The sequence below is a fragment of the Dysidea avara genome, chromosome 4 (genome assembly GCF_963678975.1).
Source record: "Dysidea avara chromosome 4, odDysAvar1.4, whole genome shotgun sequence".
NCBI classification, from domain to species: domain Eukaryota; kingdom Metazoa; phylum Porifera; class Demospongiae; order Dictyoceratida; family Dysideidae; genus Dysidea; species Dysidea avara.
Window position 1 is genome coordinate 7868819 of NC_089275.1, and position 17007 is coordinate 7885825.

General features: G+C 36.0%; 1 protein-coding gene across 1 annotated transcript; it reads right to left on the reverse strand.

The window, feature by feature from the left end:
• Positions 1 to 1150: 1150 nt before the first annotated feature.
• Positions 1151 to 15090, reverse strand: LOC136253501 (E-selectin-like). The gene is made up of 4 exons (XM_066046173.1): positions 14571 to 15090; positions 4899 to 5075; positions 1942 to 2301; positions 1151 to 1889 (listed from the first exon to the last, which is right to left on the reverse strand). The coding sequence occupies exons 1-4, from the start codon at positions 15088 to 15090 to the stop codon at positions 1531 to 1533; spliced, it is 1416 nt and encodes a 471-aa protein (XP_065902245.1). The 3' UTR covers positions 1151 to 1530.
• Between the last annotated feature and the right edge of the window lie 1917 nt (positions 15091 to 17007).

Consider the following 17007-nt stretch of genomic DNA (forward strand, 5'->3'; position numbering starts at 1 on the left):
GTCATAATTATATAAAAGTGCCCAACAGCCTCATAAAGTTCAGTTTGTACTCACAAAATGCAGCTATAGCATGTTCTAGTTGCCTACTCACTTAAGAACAGAGTATCCTAATTGAGGTCTCAGAATGTTGTCCCAAAAACCCTGCAAAATGTGTAGGGAGGGATGGGTTGATAACAAAGGAGTCAGTGACAAAGACCTCTCAGATCCATATAAATCTACTTGTAGTTTTAAACTTTAACCACATAACTCTACTGTGTATAAACTTTCTTAACATTACCATTGGATAAGCAAATTACTGGGGTCAAGGTATTAGACTTCTTCTCAATAAAACTACCTAGGTCCAGTCATGGATTTTTTCTCCTTTCTCTCCAACTTTTCAAACACACCTTAAGTAGCTAAAGTCTAAGTAGCTAAAGTCTTTGAGCAGGCTGTAGGACCAGGTGTCCTGCAGACCTTCAGCACTTGTGCTGTAAAGCATTAATAAATAAAAAAAACTTGTTGAGTTCTGTCAATGAGAAATTGCTTAATCTGCTCTGAATATATCAGGAGTGAATTTAATCAAATTTGCTGTGTGGTCTACATGTATGTAAATTCAATTTAAACACTCTAAGCTATGAAAACGTATTTTCTGAACTGTGCATTGTACACAGCCACTCTAGAAATTCATACATATTGCAGAACCTTTAAAATTATAGCAATTTTTCAAATAAAATTTACTAGCTATAGGACATTCCTTCACACAAGCAGTGTTCTGTAGTAACCATCAAAAGACTGGCCATCATCATTAGTAACCATCATGCAGGTGTGGTACAAAACAGTCTGTGGGTGCAAAGTATAGCTTTTTGAACACTGTAGTTATATACATAATTACATTGTCACATATATGCAGAGTAAACAGTTACTATCCTACAGAGGCAATTTGCAAGGTAAAAATCATTCTATTTGGTGAGGAAATATTATGGTATGCATAAAATTTCTTTTTTTCCTGTAGGTATACTCACGGTATGGCATGTGGACTTGCTTGGCCACTTGACACGCCCCATCTGTATGAGATTACACTAAAACCAACAAACATACTGTTCATTGGTAATGGACAAAAACTCTACGGAACTGTTGCCATTATCTTCCTGCTAATCGTTTGTAGAAAAACAACCTGATACAGTTATGCATTTAATTAGCTAATAATTGCTAGTTCAACATCATTAATAAAAGAACAAAAACAAGTAAACGAAAAAAAACTATACTGCATAAAAGTTGTACTGGAAATTTGTGCACAATAACTTGCTTTTCCCTTGTACTGGAATTAGTCACTACATTATTTCATAAGATGGATTAGGAGTCATTTTTACATCAGACCTTTGGGATTCTGTGCATGTCCCTCCATTGGTTAACGAATCCATCTTAATATAGTCGTTTGGCATCTGTGTGACCACGTAGTGGATGTTTTGTAAACTTGTTGGGTCCCACATAACCAAACTGTTTTTTACTCAACTTCCTGTGATGCTTTGCTACACTGTAACATGGGCTGGGCTAAATGGTTATATTTGAATCCAGTACATTTGCATCGTTTTCTCCACCATATTCCCTGTTGGATAATTCATATGAATTACTCATACTCTGGTCTTGATGTGGGTTAGGTATAACATCATTATCAGTGTAGTCATAATAATTGGTATCTGATTTCATAGAGTTGTACTCTGGATTAAACACAGAGATAGTTGCAGTGGTTTCCTTATAGTTATTGTTTTTATTGTTGGAAGGAATACTTTTCTGATATAACCATCTCACAAACACTATACACAGCATAATGAACAGTATAAGCACTACAACTCCTCCTAATGTTCCACCAATAACTGCACTAACTGATGCTGATCCATCTGATTCACTTGCTATATTGTAGTAAAGGTACTAACATGTCTTATAACTTTAAATAACACTTACTGGCACTATTACACAGAAAACTATCTCCAACACTTCTCCACGTAACCAAAGTTCCATCATCATTAATATCATCACACACATGTTCTCCATTACCATTAGCAATATAACCACTGGAGCAATTCAGTAAACAGATTGAACCATAAATCACACTACAGTCACCAATTGATTGGCTGTTTGCTATCTCCACTTCTAGATCATTACATGTTAAGATGGTACAAGTCACTGGCTCACTACTCCATGTCCCGTCAGCAGTACAATTTGGTTGTCTGTTACAATAAGTACATGTATCCTGGAAGACACTTGTGGTAGAAAGACAAATCACAATACCATTATCTGGATCACTTAGATTATTACATGATACTGGAAATAAAGTAAAAATTAATTTTAATGACACTGCATATGAGTATAAGACCATGCACATAAGCCTGTTATTATAATAATAACACAATCATGCATTAATATGAGGTGGTCACTTTACAATGAATCAGATGATAAAACTTTAACCAGTTGTGCATCTTGCTGCAGGGCACATGCCTGGTTGGTTTTGATAAAATTGCATGCATGACTGTCTACACCCATTAGGCACCAGCCTATTATGCTTTTAATTTTGCCTATCATGCTATGGTATAGTGCTCAAATTTTTTGCCTATTATGCTCATAATTATGCTCAAATTTTGCTGCAGTTCCCATGTTTTGATACTTTCTAATGGATAATGATAAACTTTGGCTTATGAATAACTGGTTAAATGTAAAAGTTAGCGCTCGTTGTGCATTAAGAATTTGGCTGCATTGTAAACTATAATAATAGTCGTATCAAATAACTATGCTCCACTGCGGCATCAACTGTTCTGTCCACCCTTTTCAGTGGCATGCATATTTGCTTACAGTATGACATAACTATTCTGCCTATTATGCTAGCATTATGCTTGATGCTTTCAGGTACCTATTATGCTCACAATTATGCCAGCATAATAGGCTGGTGCCTAACACCCATATGTACTGTATATATGTACGCTAAAGATTAATGATTTAAAAGCAACCAGTGTAATGAAAATACTGTTATTGCAGTAGTAAACGTTTCAGATCCCAATATTAAAACATGCATGGATAAAATGGGGATGCTAAACACGTTGTGAACTCAGGGGCAGTTTTAGGAGGGTTTCCAAGGTTTCCGAAAGCCCCTTGGGGGTTTGGCTTACTGTCCAGCCATTAGGCAACTAGCCATATATTAAGAGTGGCTGCATGGATATAGTATTAGCTTAATTTATATTGCTTCTTTTTATTTTACTTTTATATTCACACCCTTGCCATGCCCATGCTGGTTCTTTGTAATCCTTAGGACCATACACATGACTGAGGACTACAATACTTTCTGTAATTTATGTATTTTCATCATTTCATAATTGATGGTTTTCTCTCTGTAACTGATTCTTCTTTAATTAGCTACAACCAAACCATCTCATACATGAATCATAATCACCAATATTCATCAGCTACTGATACTATCACTTCCTTACAGCAAAGGATCACACCTCAAGTTTTAAACTTCTAATAATGCCAGTATCAATAGTTTGTGCATTATTCTGTAAATGCTATCCCACTAGGGATGCGGCGATTATGCCAGCATAATTTCGGGAATAATAGGTATGTGTGGAAATCAGGAATTATGCTAGCATTTTGAGGTGATTATAAAGCTTTAACAGTAAGAAAATCTGCAGAATGCACAATTCCGTTAAAAAAGATCGAGATACTCTAATAGAGCAGTCAGAATCTCTAATAGAACAGTCACTGAATATTATTTACTCTAATAAAGCAGTCATATTAAAGTCAAATACTCTAATTCAGCAACCATCTAAAGAATTCAAGACTATTTGAAGCTTAAACATCAATGAAAATAGTCTGATACAGCAATAAACTGGCATTATTAGCCAATTGTGGTGGCATAATTTTGGGAATAATGGGCAATTCTCAAAAGCATAATAGGTGATTTTTTGAGCACTGCTCAAAAGCATAATGCTCATTTTTTGGAGCATAATAGCCTCATGCCTATATCCCACTAGGGACCTGTGAGAAGGCTTAAAGCCTGTGAATACAGGGAGTCATATTAGTAGTAAACCTTCCAAGACTACATGCAGAATTCAAACAAACAGAAGAGGTGATGGTACTAGTGATAATGAAGGACAAACACCAAGACGAAGAAGCAAAAGAGTTGATTAGCTCCTTAGATCAATACTCTCTAATAGAACAGTTACTTTGTAGTGAAATATTCTAATAAAGTATTCACTGATTAAAATGTTCCAAGACAAAAATGTTGCTAGCTTACTGAGCTATATATAGCCAGGATAACCATTTAGCTAGTAAGAATTCAGTAGATATATTGACCTATCTGTAACTATTGGTCAGCTAGCACTAGCTATAGTAGCCTGACTGCAATTTAATTTGTAGGTTCAGTGAGTAGCTATACGAGGGCAGCAAATGACTTCCATCAGTAATTTTATTGGAAGAAGGCTTTAACTCAGATGAAAAGAAGTTTAATCAACTAAATTAAGCCGCATTGTATTTTATCTAGTGCTTTTAAGTTTCCTAAAAGATTAACTAGCTATATAGAATATCAGTGGAAGGCATTGATCTTTTACATGAACATGGTTTAATGAGTGTAAATCCTACCTCCAATTACTGAAAGCAAAGTGGCCATTCTGCTTCATTTTCAGCTACTGTTTGTTCTACTCATTATTGATGCCTCTGCCATCAATCCCATCATGCACTAGAGGGATCCATTGAAGACTGATGGGCATTTGACAGTGGTGTTGACTCCTCACAAGAAATTTTTGCTTCAGTTAAACAATTATTGTAATCCATTACAAAACTAACTTAGCTAATTGCCAAATTTAGCTTTGGTTTGCATCATAAAAATCGTACCTGATATCTACATTTTAAAACAAACACAAAACATATACCTCTTTCACAAACAGTTTCAGTATCATTCCATCTTCCACTACTCTGACAAGTTTGTGTTAACACATCCCCATTGTTACATGTGACTCTACAGGTGTCTTCATAGGAAGGAACTCCATCATCTCCCAGTGAACAAGTGATCATTCCATTAACAGGATCAGTAAGTAATGGACAAGGAACTACATATAAACATAAAGCAATAGCTAATTGTCAAAATAGCAGCCAATTTCTTTCGAAGCTGGTGTGCATGTGTACAAAAATTCATAATAAATATATACATTATGAACTCTTGATGTGTACGATACTGTTATATAAGAAACAGTGTACCCAAGTTTGTAAGATAATATAATTTATATAGGCTACAGGCACAGTTAACAATATCATTAAAATGCTAGTTAAATTCTAGGGCAGCCATGGGAGAAGGGAAGCTAGATGGCTTGAAGTTTTATGAATTACGATTTACCTTACTTAATACAAGCATTTATTTACAAAAGATAAATGATTTCCAAGCAAAAACCGCTGGGCTATAAAAGAAGGGCAGGCCCACATAACTAGCAATCAAATATCTGGTGCATCCATGAATGAATGTTAATGCAACTATGTAACTATGTAACTGGGCCTGTGAAAATAGGGCATGCGGGCACATGATTTTTGCCTAATTTTTCAAAATTGCATCACTCATAACTTTTTGTACCAATATGCTGTTACAATGCAGTTTTCTGCTCTTAGTAAACATTTAATTGGCTTTATGATGCAATCTACAGAATACAAATAGTGTATTCCAGTACTGAGATATGCCCTGTTATGTGAAGAGGTGTAGTTTGTGCCCACATGCCCTATTTTCGCAGGCCTGGTCACCTATAATACAGTATAAAATTAATATTGCTAACTTACATTCTACATTCAGTTTTACTGCTCTCTTATATAATTAATATAATTCCTTATAACTCTAATTGGCTAGTAATTTTATATCGAAAAAGACAGCCAAACTATTAGCCAATTAGACTTATTAATTAAGGATGCAACTAAATGTAATACATGAGTCAATATTAAAGAATCAATGTTAAATCTTAGTTATAGTATTACCATTCATTCTTGGCTATACCAGGTACCATATAGTGGAAAATTTTGGAGAATTTGGCGAGTATGCTTGGATTCGCCAAAATTTTACTCGCTATTTTTCTAAACACTGAAAGTGTAGTAGACGTTGTTCATCAGTGAGTGAATATTGTTACAGCAGTGAGTGGTTAGTCTTCCGCAAGTATCCCATTGAATACAGTATGGTTTTAGACTAATAGCTCAGGCAGATGCTCGAGTGATTCAGCTCAGTGCCCATACACATGCCTTGCCTCACTTGTCACGTGCATTCCAGTCTTGATTACTGACTTAGCAAGCTAGTGCATGTTGCTTTTATTACAGCTAGCTCTCAAGCTAGGTACGTATTTGCATAAGTACACGTTGATTCGAATGAGAGGCATTGAACTGTAGTACTTTGTCCGTAGACATCGAAAAGCTTCATCACCAACGCTGTCAGATTAAAATTGCATGGGCAAAGTAATGTCATGTGTTTGCCAAAATATTATTCGCCAATTTCTGCCAATGATCAATTCGCCAAAATTTTCCCCCCACCAATACTTTCTGCTATATGGTATCAGCTGTATTAGTCATCAGTTACTTTTACTTGTGTGGACACACTCTTATTGTACAGCCAAGCTGGTTGCATATTAGTAAATTAGCAAATACAATGCCTCTGGCAAAACAATGAACATAATAGGAATAAAAATTGCTGAAAGAAAATCTATAGTATGACCAAAAGCAAAATAGACTGATTACTTGGATTAGTGCCAAGTTAAGGAACTGGATATACACAAAACACAAATTTCAAATTACAGCAAATATTAAATTACATAAGCACATCTCGTCTGCACATTATTCCAGTACCATTCCAATTCCCATCACTCTGACAGATCCTAGTGCTACTACCGCTTAGCTCATAACCAGTGTTACATGTGAAACTACAAGTGTCTCCCTCATAACCATCTCCATTATCAGAATTACACGAAGATACCACTGCATTGGGTAGGTCAGTACACCGAAGATCTGTTACAATTCAAGAGAGTAAAAATTGTTCTTCATATACCCCTGGCCCCTTTCATAGGTATAAATCAATATAGTGCATCAGAGAACAAGCTATGAACAACTGTGTTTTACGAAACCTATAGCTAGCTAAACAAGAGAACAGCTAAAAGTAGTGAAACAAGAGAGGTAGCCTAAAACTGCAGGTATACTAGTAGACATTTAAACCGTAATTCAGAACCATAACTGAATGAGGGATTAAATATCCACTAGCTAGTATATCTGCATGTATATAGGCAACCTTCCTTGTTTCACTACATTTCAGCTATTTCCTTAACTTGTTTCATTGCTTTTTTCTTTGATCCCCAATAAAATTTCTATTTTTCCTTCTGCTTGTCAATGTACTTTGTAATAACTTTTATCTATAATTGGGGAATTGCTTTCATAATAAAACATTGCTATTAAAAGTGTGACTGGATTTGCCATAACTTGAAAATTAGTGTTTGCAGAAAAGTCACGATGCAACAGTAATACTACATTTCATCAGTGTAACCTAATAATATAGTGTTATTGTTGTATCATGCTTTGGCGTGTCATTCACATTATAAGAAATTCTGTACTTCCTTGCTCTGCAATAACTTGGTCTACTTTTCATGTGTGTATATCAAGACACTAGTGATGTGCGATATATCGAAAAATATCGATTTCGCGATAAATTTGTCAATATCGTTATCGTATCGATTTTCGATACTGCTTTAGTAGATTTCGATATTTATCGAAAAGGTAATATTTTGCCATAATTATCGAAATATCGAAGAATTATTCGATAAATCTACAGCATTTAATGTGTGATTGCGCAATCACGCTAGAAATGAAGGTTGGTTCTGTGCTATCTAGCCACTTTAAAAACTTGTCTACCAGTTTTCTAGGCTTATTATTAGTTTTATGCAATAATTTTAGTGTGTAAATTGTACACACAAATAAAAATTTCGAAAATCGAATCGAAAGTTCGATATTTACTCCAATATCGTATCGAAATAAAAATCCTGATATCGCACACTACTACAAGACACACGGTAGTGTGTCGTGTGGCCCAAGAAGCCGGCGCGCCACACCGTGAGTATGTTAACAGGAATAAAGAAAACGCAATTTTCACACCTATGTAGCTCTGTGATACCATAGATATTCTCTCTAATATCTATGGTGATACCTACTTCGATTGGTACCAAATTTGCTGAAGAAGTGCCGGCCGGTTAGGGGAGTCTACATACCAAATTTGAAGAAAATCGCTCCAGCCATTTCCGAGATACGAGCGAACAAAATTTCGTTTTAATTTCTTCGTTTTTTTCTTCTTCTTCATCTTCATTTCGCACACTTCGCAAAATCCGCCATAAAACACGAATGCGTGCTCGATAAGAAAGAATTCACGTACATACTGAAAACTACACCATGCTACTACTTAGTCTATTACCTAACTATATACCTACTTTTTTTTCTTTCTTTTTTTATATACCTATTACTAGCTACGTACTTAACTTAACCAATGTCAAAGTCAGGAAATTCGTCTTGAGCAGTAAGCGAATACGGGCGGAGTATCATTTTTGCATTGTACCTCCACAAAGTCACAGACAGTTGCTGGAGAAGTTGGCGCCTAGCAAACTTTCGAGGTAAACCGTTTCTAACAGCTGTTTTGCTCGGATTGGGCTGAAATTTGGCACACGTAAAGGACTCATTAAGGCGGATCTCCGTACCAACTTTGGTGGGAATCCGATGAACATTCACGGAGTTATGACCGTTTATTTGGGTGGGGACTATTCTACGGAACGGAACGGAACGGAACGGAACGGAACGGAATGATGGACTAAACCACGGAACGGAACGCTTTCTTAAACTGAAGCTTGCAACTTACCATTGCTGAAACTTCCCTTATAAGTTAGCAGTGGCATCTCCAGTGGGTGGTTAAACATAAGATAAAAAGAATTAACGGATCGATTGTGGGTTTTTGTTGGTTGTCATTAGTAACGAAGTATTATTGTGGGATGAGCTGTATCAGTGATGTTCATCCATACGGAAGGGAACTTTATGTGAGCTGTTTTTCTTATTTAGACTTTACAAAACAGTCTGGGCCGGTCTTTCAAGTCATAAGTCAGTGTATAAATAAAGCAAGCAGGAAGATACTGGTAACAGGAAAGAGCCAGCTGAATTAAAACTTGAAGAATTTTGTGCAGTGTGTGAGGAGCAAATATTTTGGCAGACCGCAAGGAGGGTATATTCTGCAAACATCACTGAAGTGTATGCATGGAGTTATTTATATATTAACAGCTGGTGCAGTGGACTAATGCCGTATTCAATAGTGAGCTGATTTTATCTGTTGCACAATTCAAGGATGTGTCTGACTGCTAGCCTTGAATCAGGCTAAATGTCAAAACTCCAAGATCAGCCAAATCTCTATTATAAGCCGCATGTGAAACCATGCCCGTAGCCACCAGGCAAACGTGATTTGGACCAGGATGTGTGTGTAATTTCAATGTATCTAGTCAGACCTGAAATGGAACACTTACATTAATTACATACCACCTAAGAATCGTAGGATTTCTTAAGTGTAACATTTCACATGCTTCACTTCAAACAAAACAGGTTAAATTTGTTCGTCTATTTTCAAGTGATTCCCAGTCCAGCTGGTCCATGAAATTACAATGGGATCACATGTATTTGTTACAGTGCGGGCTGTCCTGTGTTGGATCTACTCTAGAGTTGAGATTTCAAGGTAGACTCACTGCCAATTTACTGACACTAGTACTGTTGTAGCATGTTTAAGTGGAGGACAAATGAAATAGTAATGCTAGATTATTTATGTATACAAATTTTTCATAATGAAATTGATATCCCATTTTGATTTGTACTTCCACTTTGCAACATATTCAAGAGCAAGAAGCTACCACACTTAATCTCCAACCACTGTCATTAATTAACCAAGATCTCACTAGTCTGTAATTCACCTTACTGTAGTGATTTTATTGATTCATCTGTATGCTTTCTTCATTTCCTTTGAAGTTGTACCAAGAGTTCATAATAAGGTGGGGAGTGTCTAACTTGAATGCATTCACCAAACACCCTGCTTAAAGTAACACCTCGGCCTTATTTCAGAACAAAGGCTTTACCTTCTTCAGCAACTCTAATCAACAGTTTTCTATCCCCCAGTAAAGGTGTTGATTTGATGAAAGGTGAACTTTACACAGGGTGTTTGTACAGGCCATACTGAGAGTTAGACACTCTCCCCCATACAAATCAGTATTACGAACTCTTGGTTGTACAGTATAGGTAAACAAAGATAAGTTTCTCTCCCATCTTATTCTAGGATTTCTATTGACAAGGAAAATTCAATTATTTGTATACAGGCTCAAAATTGAGAAAATATAAAGAAAGTGAATTAATATTATACAGTCAGTTTGCTTTTGGATATTTAATGTCTCCAACCACAACAAAAATTCGATGAATCCATGCATCTCATCACTGGTCGTCTGAACATTCTGAAAGTGATACCTCACTCAATCAACCATATATTCTGTTTATTACACTGAATAAAGTCATGATTACCTAAACAATCACTTAATTAATGTTTTATAATTAAGTGATAAAATGCAATTTCAGCAATGATAGCAGCTAGCCAAGCTGCAAGTTGATTCAGAAAGCACTCCATTCTGTAAAATAGACCCCATCCAGAATTCAACTCAGTACTCAGGCTGAGATATCTGACAATAGTCCACTACTCTGTTAATGAATCATTGATGTTCACACAATATAGCCTCCTTGAGGTATCTGAATGTTTGCTCCTCACACACTGCACAAAATTCCTTTAGATTCTACTTAGACTGAGTTGATTCAGCTTGTCACCATACTTGTTTCCTTTGTAGTGTAGCTATACACATACTGATTTATGCCGATTAGAAAGGCTGGGCCTCAGACTGTACATTCTAAAGTCAAGTAAGTAAAAATAACTCACATACTAGTAAAAAAAAGTCATGCATTAAGTTCCCTACTTGATATATCCGAATATGAAATCACTGAGTCAGCTATTCCCACAATTAGTACTTCGTTACTAATGACAACCAACAAGAACCCACAATCGATCCTTAAATTCGTTTTATCTTTCTTGGGGTACGTTTGATTACCTGCTGGAAGTGCCACTGATAACTTGTACAGCAATGGTAAGCTGCAAGCTTCAATCTGAGAAAGCATTCCGTTCCGCAGTTTAGTCCATCATTCCGTTCCGTTCCGTTCCGTTCCGTTCCGTAGAATAGTCCCCACCGTTTATTTGCATAAAATAAGGTCGGAGGTCTGTCACGCCTACAGGGTAAACCCCTTGAAGGAATCAGTTGAAAATTGATATGTAGATGGAGCAACCATCGTAGGAGTGCTTTTTTGTGGAATCGAGATAAAGACCATGGAGATATGACACAAAACTCAACCTGTGTCAAAATTACGCGATCGATTTTTATGAATAAAAAACTATTAGTTTTCGTGTCTACCAGGCAAACCGCTTAGAGCAACGAGCTGAAAATCAGTATGTAGCTGGAATAATCATCATGGAAACTCCTTGCAGTAGTACAGAAGAATCGGATTACAAACTACCGAGTTATGATTCGAAAGGCAACTACGTGTAGAAAATGAGAGATCGAGATACTCTAATAGAACAGTCACCCTAATAGAGCATTCAGCTGCGTTTATAATTATTTTACTCAATTATATTACATTGCAACTTATTCTGTAGGGAATTCAGCTACAAACAAGTCACCCTGTAGTCAGATCAGCTAGAAGAATGCACCTAATAGAGAGTTCAGCTACAAAGAAACCATCATGTAGAGAGTTCAGCTCAAACAAATCACCCTGTAGAGATTTCAGCTACAAACAAATTGCCCTGTAGAGAGTTCAGCTAGAAAAAGTTACTTTGTAGAGAGTTCAGTTACAAAGAAACCATCATGTAGAGAGTTCAGCTGCAAACAAATCACCCAGTAGAAAGTTCCGCTATGAACAGATCACCCTGTAGAGAGTTCAGTTAGAAACAAGTCATCCTGTAGAGAGATCAGCTAGAAGAAGTCAACTTGTAGAGAGTTCAGCTACAAAGAAACCACCATGTAAGAGAGTTCAGCTGCAAAAAAATCACCTGTAGAGAATTCAGCTAGAAACAAGTCACCCTGTAGAGAGATCAGCTAGAAACAAGTCACCCTGTAGAGAGATCAGCTAGAAGAAGTTACATTATAGAGAATTCAGCAACAAAGAAACTACCATGTAGAGAGTTCAGCTGCAAACAAATCGCCCTGTAGAGAGTTCAACTACAAACAAGTCATCCGGTAGAGAGATCAGCTAGAAGGATCACCTTGTAGAGAGTTCAGCTACAAAGAAATCACCCTGTTTCATCTTTTCTTCTTCCTGTGGTAAAGAAAAAAATGATAGGTTAAAAAGCCCTAAAGCCGGCCATAGGCTGGCTTTGGACACAAATACAAAAAGAAGTGAAATCTAATCCAAAACAGCCAAGCTGTAAATAAAGAGTGCGCAAGTGGCACCAAATTCACCTGAATTGTCGTTATTAAAACTTTTACTATTAACCTACCATCACAGCCATTTCTTGGCCGCCACCTTGGATTTCACATCTTTTTTCACCATAGCCTTTCTGAGGGCCGCACTCTTTTTTTACAGCTTGGCTGTTTTGGATTAGATATATATATATATATATATATATATGACAATCTAAATTACCCCCATGACTCTGGACTGACTCAAGCTGGAAGAATTGACACAAAACACACTGTGGTATTAGACAACTAGTGTATGAAGTGTAAAATGGGGTCTGTGAAGCAAGGCTGACCTAACACACACCCACGCCTGTAAGATCGAAATACTCTAATAGAGCAGTTATATAATTATTCTAATCCAACAAGTGAATGTGTTACAGTATAATACTCTTAATACAACATCAATATCGTGTCCTGTACAAAAAACTCCATTAGCAGCTTGTGGTATATTTTTGATATACTACAGCAAACTAGCCAATAGAATTAGTATATCACTTGTACATTTGATATACGCATCTGATTGGCTAAAAAAATTTGATAGTATTTAGCCCAGTGGCTATTTTTTGAATTTATGTTGCCTAGTAACAGTTGTTATGGTTGTCGGATTAATTTGCAATAGGACGGATGGCTGTGGTATTCGGGATTAATAGTTCTTGCATTGTAAACAGGAAGAAAATAGTGCCTGGCTTTGTCATGCACTATTTTACTCCTTCCTGTTTACAATGCTTGCACTTTTAATCCCAAATACCACAGCCATCCATCCTATTACATAATAATTGTGACCGGATTGCAAAAAGGTACCTTTTTCACACACAAAATTTGACCCATTTTTTTGATCTTTGAAGCTTCATAACTTTTTAGTCATTACATACACTTGCCTGAACTTTTCCATGAGTGCAGCTAAAGTATATGGCTACATTTTGAAACTAAGACCAATTTGATCAGTAAATGGAGTCAATAGTTGCATTGCTTTGTTTGCTCACCTGTAAAATGTGTGGAAAAGGTACCTTTTTGCAAATCCGGTCCATATACTAATAAAGCAGTAGTATAATTGGTCCTACTAGCTTTGGATTAACAACACCATTATGGTTATGGTAAAGTATCCACTGCTAATTTATCTAAAGTGCACTAGATTTGTTATTTTAAGAGATAATGACATTGTCCAGACTCTTAGTTCAACAGCTTCCTACACATAACATCAGTAAACCATCAGTAAGATTCAATGTTTTACAAGTGAGCTGGCCCTGCTATGATTCTTACTTAATAATTTATTAAGCTCCTTTGCCACAGAAGTGCAGGTTCAACAGGCATAAAAACAAATATAAAAACATGCATACACACGAAAACAATTTCAGGAAACCAGAAGTGCTGTGTGCCTTGTTTTAAGAACTATATTTAAAATAGGGTTGAATAGTATTTTTAATATGCAATATTTAGACAATCTTCCATACACAAATTTAAACATATAATATACAATTCTTGCAGATCCAGGTACAGTGACATTTATAGTTATTACTAACTATAAGGTGCAAATACTTGATGAGAAAACATTTTATAAAATCAGTCTACAGTGGAACCTCAGTTACCTGGACCCCACTTATCTGGATTCTTGGTTAACTGAACTACGGGAATGACTGCTCTGTTAGAGTAGTGACTGTTCTATTAGGGTAGTTGATAATACTGATATCTTTAAAAAATTCTTTATGTTATTTTAAAAGGTTATTTATACACAGTTTCAGATACATGGACTTTACAGATTTATGGACTACCTCTGGTCCCAAGTGGTTCGGATAACTGAGGTTCCACTGTACTGAGCATTTCGCAAAATCTTATGATGTCATAGTTGAGTAAATTTTGACAAATTAAATTGACTACAATTGTCGAGTTTGTGAAGTTTCTCTGGTTAAGCTTTTGTGCTAAGCTAAGAAATAAGCCATGGTACCTGACTAAATTTAATAATTTTACCTTTTCTCTCTGGTACTTTTGTACAGATGCATAACAAACACAGTATTATCATGGGCATACCAATCACAAATTGGATTAATGGTTGAAACCGGTCACCAATAGAATTCTCACTGATATTAGCTGAAGTTGGAGGAGCCAAAGTATAACTAAGACAAAAATATGCCACATATCCATCAGTTAATATGGTCATCATCCCATAACGAGCATTGTGTGGTGTGTACCATTCTACAACATCTCCCGACTGAAACTCTATTCTGTCATTACCAGTTAGAACAATGTTAGCAATGCAGTAAATATCACTGTTACACTGAGACACTTGACTCTCTTGTAACTGAACTTCACCAATACTAGTAAAAACCATTGAATTGGTTGACGATGGTCTCCAAATTAGATAATCGTTTTTGTCAGCACTAGTTCTATTCCTAATTCTAGCCATAATTTCAGTTATTCTTCCATCACAAGTAAAATTGAGACGTGGAAGAATTCCATATCTAGCACCACCTAATTCCCTCCCATTTTGGTGAATATCAACAAAGTCAGTACATGTTTGTCCACCTAATAGTAACAAAGGAGCTGCCATATTATACTGTACTACATAAAACTGCAATTTGACAATACAAGTTCATTAGTGCAAGCGTGAACTACAATATTTTTTTAATATTACAACAAAGCTACACTATAATTAGTTTTAAATCTGATGCACCACACCTCATGAGCAATATAACATTACGTAATAATGAGAAATATTATATTATGTGGTAACAACTAACAATTATAGCGGTGCCCTTTTATCCCTTTATAAGGTTGTATCTTTAATAATTGCAGTATGGTAGTTCTATAGTAGGACTGGGCTTTCTTTCCCAAACATATCACCCAAATATGTACCATCCTCGCTTTCCTTCATGACTTGTTTGCAGTGTTGGTTAGGTATAATCAAACCCAATAAATGTCTTCTCAGAGTTCAGAGTGACCCCAAATCTTCACAATTTTTTAACATTTTCTATTATCTGAATAGCTGCCTGACTAACTGATGCCTCATCCAAGCATAACTTGAATATAGTTAATGCTACGAGTTTGATTTCTTCACTGTCTGACATTGCTATGGCTTGATATTATGCCTGTTCACCAACTGGCATGGAGTAGTCATACCACATGCATCATGAACTTACCTTTGTCCTTTTTGTGTACCATTCCTTCTCACGTGTAGGTGTTGATTCACAAGTAGCACTCATGAATTCAATGCTGGTTATCATGAGCATTTACCACAATAGTGCTGAGTGGATTAATTGCTAGGCTTGCACCAATTACAGTAAGGCAAGAAATTTTCGTGGGATACAAAATTTCGTGAATCCGTGGGCATCTTATCCACGAAAATTAAATACTTTGTAACTTCTGTGCATGTTGTAAATAAATGACTAAGCCACAAAAATTTGTTTACTGATTTCGCCACATTTTAGCAATCCTTGAAAATTTAATACCATTAAAATTGCTTGCCCTACAGTATGCCAGCATAATTTTGAGCATAGTAGGCTAGCAAAGCATCAAGAATTTTGCCAGCATAATAGGATGACTATCAAGATTTTTAAGTAAATGTGCACTGCATGCACCAAAAATTCAGCAAAACATATGCTTTAATTAATACTGCATTTCATACCAAGAAAATGTGCAATGTTGTTATTTTTATTGTTTCTTGGCTGATTATTCACGGAAATAAGTTTGAGATACTCTGAGAGAGCAGTCACTTAATACAGCAGCCAGGAAATTCTAATAAAACAGCAAACTCTAGAGCATAATCTTGATTTTGGAAGCATAATTTTGAGTGTACTAGGCTGGATTCTTGAGCACTGCTCAAAAGCATAATAAAAGCATAATTGGCTTAAGCTTATTAATTGCAGAGATAATACTATACAAAGTCTCTATACTAGCAGTGAACTTAATTCCAAAATTTCCATAGCAACTATACTCTAACAACCGTTGCTTGGCAACCAAAGTACAAGTATGGTATTAGCATGGGTAGCAGTAAATTTGAGATAAATACCACACTTGTTGCATTGAGAATGGAAATTTCATTTGGCTTCACATTGCAAAATTTTACCCATTTTCAATGTAACACTCGTGGTATTTATCCCCAATTTCATGCTATTACTAGTACTTTATATTGTTCTACGTTTGTAACACTGTATAATGGATGAAGCATAGTTGAAAGCCAAAATGCGACCAAATTTTGGAAATCACTCATTTGGGCACATTTGACACATAAAATATATACAGTACGCATAAGTTTCATGTAGTAAATCTTTAATAAACTCTCAATTCCTTGAATTACAAGAAAATTTTTAAAATGTTTTAAAACTAATCTCTGCACTATGGTCAGTACACGTGCACCTGAGCCCCCACCAAATATAGTATTATTAAAGAAGTGATCACTCCAATGGTTTTGTACTGGAACAAGCATGACTATGACCGGGCCTGCAAAAACAGGGCATGTGGGCACAAA

Coding starts and splice junctions, on each gene's coding strand:
- LOC136253501 (XM_066046173.1), bottom strand. CDS start 15,090: ATGGCAGCTCCTTTGTTACTATTAGGTGGACAAACATGTACTGACTTT. Junction 5,076..14,570: donor ATTAATCCAATTTGTGATTG/GTATGCCCATGA, acceptor GTTTATATGTAG/TTCCTTGTCCATTACTTACT. Junction 1,890..1,941: donor TTTTCTGTGTAATAGTGCCA/GTAAGTGTTATT, acceptor ACTACAATATAG/CAAGTGAATCAGATGGATCA.